Source organism: Haplochromis burtoni, unplaced genomic scaffold (genome assembly GCF_018398535.1).
Source record: "Haplochromis burtoni strain Fernald_Lab_line unplaced genomic scaffold, NCSU_Asbu1 Contig_505, whole genome shotgun sequence".
Classification (NCBI taxonomy): Eukaryota; Metazoa; Chordata; class Actinopteri; order Cichliformes; family Cichlidae; genus Haplochromis; species Haplochromis burtoni.
Window position 1 is genome coordinate 131,178 of NW_024582866.1, and position 6,204 is coordinate 137,381.

General features: G+C 48.3%; 1 protein-coding gene across 7 annotated transcripts in view; it reads left to right on the forward strand.

The window, feature by feature from the left end:
• The window catches only part of LOC102295354 (rap1 GTPase-activating protein 2), a 33,590-nt gene that overhangs the window by 574 nt on the left and 26,812 nt on the right, over nucleotides 1-6,204 (forward strand). For 6 of the 7 annotated variants that reach the window (XM_042213968.1, XM_042213971.1, XM_042213970.1 and 3 more), the window contains exon 2: nucleotides 1,546-1,581. In XM_042213968.1, the coding sequence (XP_042069902.1) occupies nucleotides 1,546-1,581 (36 nt within the window). Of the gene's footprint in view, nucleotides 1-1,545; nucleotides 1,582-3,164; nucleotides 5,614-6,204 lie in introns of those variants that run through there. The other variant, XM_042213973.1, reaches the window with a different exon arrangement.

A 6,204-nucleotide genomic window follows, 5' to 3' on the forward strand; every position in this document is an offset into this window, starting at 1 on the left:
ATAAAAAAAACAGCTGCTTGTTTAACCCTCCTGTTATGTTGCGGGTCAGATTGACCCAGAACAGAAGAGATGTCACATGTCATCTGCATCACTACAGAAAGCGAAAAAAATCTAAATTGACCAGGAACGTAATCAGTGCTCCTTCAAGCCAACATAACAGGAGGGTTAAGTGAAAATACATTGATGGGTTTTTGCACTAATAAAGTTGTGGAGTTGTGTTTTGTCTCGTGTCAATTATATCATCAGTTATATCGTTATCGCAAATTTTCAAACGTATATCGTGATAAATATTTTTGGTCATGTCGCCTGCTCTAGTGTCAGAGTCTATCAGTGACGAGCGCTGTGGTGTGTATGACAGATAGACCTGCGTTACAGCATGCATGAGACATGAGTCATGTCTCTGCAGCGTCTGGATGCTTTATCATCAGCACTTCCAAGGACACCGTGTGAGTGAGGTGTGATGCAGGTACTGATGAACAGCGGTTATCTCACACCCTGGGTGGTTTGAACTCCACCCTCCAGTCAGACCTGTGTGTGGTGCTCAGGAGACCGAGCCCGGTGAAAGGGGGCGTGCTCAGCCCAAACAAGTCCCTGGGTCACCCCGCAGTGGGGCAAAGAGAGAGGCTGAGGAGCTCAGCCATTCAGGTCGAACTTATGGAAACGCAGTCGGTGACAGAGAGACAAACGTCCCGTTCTGTCCCTATACATCACGTCAAAACCTCTGTGCCTCAGGCTACGTCCACACCAGCCCAAATAGATTTGAAAACGCTGTTTTCATCTGAAAACGTCCACAGTAGCGTTTTCAAAGAGTTGTGCGTCCACATTGAAACGGTCCAAAACACTTACATTGCAGTCCTGCACATGCGCAAAAGCCAGTGAGGATTAAAGAATTAGAAGGAAAGCAATCTGCAGCACGTACAGACTGATATTAATCTGTAACAGGGCTGTCAAAGCTGAGACCAATCAAAACCACTGCTGTGTAACGCCCTCCGCTGTCTTAGTTTAATTGGTCACATGACTGCCTCACACGACTAAAATGCATCATCGTTTTAGAAAGTCTGCGTGTTCGAGTGTCCACACTGCGACGGCACAGCTCCGTTTTGAAATGTATTTGTTTTTCGAGAGCGTTTCCAAAACGCTGCGTTTTTCCTTGAGGAAAACGCCGCCTCAGTGTGGACGGGAGGCCAAAACGGTGTTTTTAAACAAAAACGGCTTAGTGTGGACGTAGCCTCAGGAACCCACTTTCTACCACTGGATGACTTTCTGTGAAGTCATCCAGTGGTTCATGCGTCTGCTGGTTTGTGCTGTTTTATTGCGCTTCAGCCGTCATTACAGAAACACGCCTGATTCGGTGGCGCTGCAGCACTTTAATAAACAGGTTTTATTGCTGTGAACCTCACACCTCACTCAGGTTACTGAGGTTAATAGAGAATGCAGATAGAAATCTCGTCCTCCACCTCGGCAACGTCCTAACGTTCCTGCTGTTATCAGAGCGCGCTCAGTGCACCACATGTTGACGGTGTCTCTCTCTCTCTCTCTCTGTAGGATTGATAAGTCTACAGTCAGCACTCTGAGAGCTCGGTGAGTAACAACCCTGAATCACACGAAGACCGCACTCAAGTTGTTTCACTGCCAGAAATAAAATAAGAGCAGCAGCAGCTTCACCTCCCTCAGCCTGAGCTTCACTCTACCAAACATCGTTCTGATGTGCTTGATTTAGCATGTTGTGTTTCAGGCTCTGGAGAACAGCTTGTTATCTGCAGCTTCTTCCTTTTAAAGGGCCAATCTGCTCGTAGAGGATGGTTCCTTATTGTGCCGGTCCATTAAACCAAGCTCTGGCACCGGCTCTGGTCCGGTCACTTTACACAGCTGCTCAGCAAAAAGCAGTGAAACCCCTCGGTGGTGCCCAGAGTCAGCGTCAGGCCATAAACCGAAGCTGTCAATGAATACAGTTGTGCTCACTTCAGCCAGATGTGCTCCTTTATATTTAGTCCATTGTGTTTGCTCGTCCACCCCGTCCAAATGAAGCCCTGCTTCCTGCTTCCTCCATCCATGGATCCAGACCTGCACCTGTAGGCCCAGGAAGGATGGTGGGTGCAGGTCAGGATCCATGGATGGATGGATTATGGTTTAAAGGATCTGGTGACTTTGTTGAAGCTTCTGATGATCCTCATGGTTCTGATGGTCCTGATGGTTCTGATGATCCTGATGGTTCTGATGATCCCGATGATCCTGATGGTTCTGATGGTCCTGATGGTTCTGATGATCCTGATGGTTCTGATGATCCCGATGATCCTGATGGTTCTGATGGTCCTGATGGTTCTGATGGTACTGATGGTTCTGATCGTCCTGATGGTCCTGATGGTTCTGATGATCCTGATGGTTCTGATGATCCTGATGGTCCTGATGGTTCTGATCGTCCTGATGGTTCTGATCGTCCTGATGGTCCTGATGGTTCTGATGATCCTGATGGTTCTGATCGTCCTGATGATCCCGATTTTTCTGATGATCCTGATGGTCCTGATGGTTCTGATGATCCTGATGGTTTTGATGATTCTGATGGTTCTGATGGTCCTGATGGTTCTGATTGTTCTGATGGTCCTGATGGTTCTGATGGTCCTGATGGTCCTGATGGTTCTGATGGTTCTGATGATCCTGATGGTTCTGATGGTTCTGATGATCCTGATGGTTCTGATGGTCCTGATGATCCTGATGGTTTTGATGGTTCTGATGGTTCTGATTGTTCTGATGGTCCTGATGGTCCTGATGGTCCTGATGGTCCTGATAGTTTTGATGGTTCTGATGATCCTGATGGTTCTGATGGTTCTGATGGTCCTGATGGTCCTGATGGTTCTGATGATCCTGATGGTTTTGATGATTCTGATGGTTCTGATGGTTCTGATGATCCTGATGGTCCTGATGGTTCTGATGATCCTGATGGTTCTGATCGTCCTGATGGTCCTGATGGTTCTGATGATCCTGATGGTTTTGATGATTCTGATGGTTCTGATGGTTCTGATTGTTCTGATAGTCCTGATGGTCCTGGTGGTTCTGATGATCCTGATGGTTCTGATCGTCCTGATGGTCCTGGTGGTTCTGATGATCCTGATGGTTTTGATGATTCTGATGATCCTGATGGTTTTGATGGTTCTGATGGTTCTGATGATCCTGATGGTTCTGATTGTTCTGATGGTCCTGATGGTTCTGATGGTCCTCATAGTTCTGATGGTTCTGATGGTCCTGATGGTTCTGATGGTCCTGATGATCCTGATGGTTAAATTAGACTGACAAACTGCGGCGCACAGATCTGCGGCGTTTGACGCAGATCCACACGAGCTGTTGTTACAGACACGAGAAGACTCCAGGTGAGATTCAGGCGACTGCTGTTGCCCACAGAGAGGATCGAGCACACAACCTGGAGGCGAGCGAGACGCTAACAGATGCTGATTATGGATTTAATGAGCTCAAAACATTTCTAACTGCTGTTTGTATGCAGACAAATATTTCCAGTATGAAAAGGAAGCGCCGCTCAGCTCATGCAGGATTTACAGGAGGAAATCGATATGAGCTGGTTTCAAAGGTGAAACAGATTACTGTGAACAAAAGAAGCAATTATACTGTTATTAATGAGCCAAATATTGAGAACTGTGGAAATGCTGATAAGGACGCTGCGTTTATGCTCCTCTGCTTATTTCTTTCATCAGTTTGATCTGTTTTTGAACATTTAGCAGGAACAAGGATGAAAAAGTGAAATCCTTGTGCTGACGTGCTGGAGCCTCCACATCTGTGTAGCCTGCATGTCCACTTAAACTTGCTTTTTTAAAAACCTGTGACATCCGTCAACTAGAAGTTTGAAGACTAAAGTCAGGCTGACTCCTGCTTTACTCCAAAGCTTGTCGAACAAAACTTTGACCTGGAAGCTTTAAAGAGACGTTTGTTTGGGTGCGTTCACACGTCACACCGCAGAGTCCGGAACAGGAGTTACTGCCATACGGTCACAGAACGGCCACGAGGAGAGTTACTGCAGAACGTCACGATGTCACGGTGAAGCTGACCTTAAATGTCATCATGATGTCATTGCTTCCTGTGAGACCTGTCTGTGACGTTTTGTCATGACTAATGTTTGACATGCCAAAAACCTGCTCAGTAAGGTCATGATGACCTTTAACCTTTAGTCTCTGGGACGTCCGCTGGTTTAGCTCCCGACGTTCACATCAGGAGAAAAACACGGAGCACGTTGGAAGCTCTTTGTCTTCCTGTGAGCCTAAAGACTGATCTGATTTCAGCTGGAAGATGAAGATGCTCTCTGCGGTGGAGCGGAAGGATGAGTGCTGGGAGCTGCAGTCGCTCGCTGCTCCCGACTGAGCCCGAAACCTGAGAGAGAGGGCAGGTCACAGGTTTGATCCCAGGTGTCAGTCTGCAGCGCGGCCACACAGCGAGTTGGAGAGGATCATGGGACATGTTCCACAGGTGACGCTCGCCGTTACAACCGACAAGTGAGTGATATTACAGAGCAGCCATAAAAGCACATGGTGCAATCAGGCCTCCGTAAACGGGATCGTTACCATCGGGCGGTGTGTGCGTGACTCATGCATGAGCAGTCACACCAAGTCTGCACGCTCACTTCACGTGCACGCCTCGTTTTGGCTGCTTCACTTTGCACATCGTACACCTGAAGAACGAGCACATAGCTTAAACGCCAGAAATGTGCGGACAGCTCTCGTAACGCACGTCTTTAATAATCCAATAACACGCACTGCCTGTAAGTCCTTCGTCAGAGGTCTTCCTCCCGTGTGTCTGCCCACATGTGGCCCGCTGTGCGTCTGTGGGGAAGGTGACCGCGTGTCCGACAGCTGTTTTCCCTCCAGCAGGTTCGCACTTCAACGTCCACACGTGCTGCTCGTCACCCCAAGAAGCTCATTGGTTGGTTGGGTGGTGTGGATGGTCTTCCTGCAGAGGCGCGGTGTCTGTGTGTGAGCTGCTTCATCACCTCCGCCTCATTCTTGGCCTGTTAGTACAGTAACCTCACAGAAGCCATGTTATTTGTCACATGATGTCATTAAAAAGTTGCGTAGTGTGAAATTATCTCTAAGCTGTCAACATGTTATTTCCGCTGGAGCCTCTGCTGGACGCCAGAGGAACTGCAGCATGTGGCTGTGCCTTTACTGAGTGCAGGTAATCTGCGATGTAACTTGAGGGTAAACTACTCTAGGATGAAGTGAGTGTGACAGGAAGCTGACGGTAGTGATGGCGAGTGTTTGTAACGCTCACCTGCACAGAGACGCTTTAAGGTCATCGGGATTTCACTTCAGGCTGAACGTGCTGAAGCTCAGAGCCTGATGAGGGGGAGAGATGTGCAAACATTCACGGTCCGGACTCAAACTCCACCACATCCAGTTAGAGCATCCTCCCCTCCGCCCCTCCCCCCTCCCCTCCCCGCCATCCTCCATCTGCTACTGGCTCTCTCGCTCGCTCTCTCTGAAAGATTAAGGCGCAATAAGCTTAATGGACCCTGACGTTACAGGAGAGAGAGAGGGGAGGGCTGCTGGTGTGTGAGAGCTGAGTGAGATGCTCAGTAACCGTCGGCAACGCAACAATGCCACACGACCACTGGTGAGTCTGGCAGTCCCTCCATCTGCATGTGTGTGTGTGTGTGTGTGTGTGTGTTGCCTTGTTTTTGCTGTTTTCATTTACAATGCGGTCATGTGACTCCGTAGTCTCAGCTCTGAGGTGTTCAGGTGTTCACTGAAGTGTTGGTCCAGTTTACGTTTACATGTGTAAATTACTGATGACAGACACTCCTCGCTCAACGATCAAACTCTGGAGTTTTCTGTGAGGACGGTTTGCAGAAACGCAAAGAACGGCGGCGCCGATTGGACGCTTTCAGCCAGGAAACTGAACATCTGTGCAGCTGCACGCTGACAGCTGCAAGACAAACAACAACGAGGAAGATTTTCTCAAGTCTCGACTTAGTGAAGAAAACCTCCTCATACTCACTCAGCACCAATTATACCTCACACACACACACACACACACACATATACAAATGTACATATACAAACTTGCACGCACACATATATACACACATGCACGTACACACCCACACACGCACAATCACGCACAGACACACATACACACACGCTGCATACATTACAGATGCCGAGTCTGCAGGGCTGTCCAGGGTTTCATGTTGTTCAAAGCTTC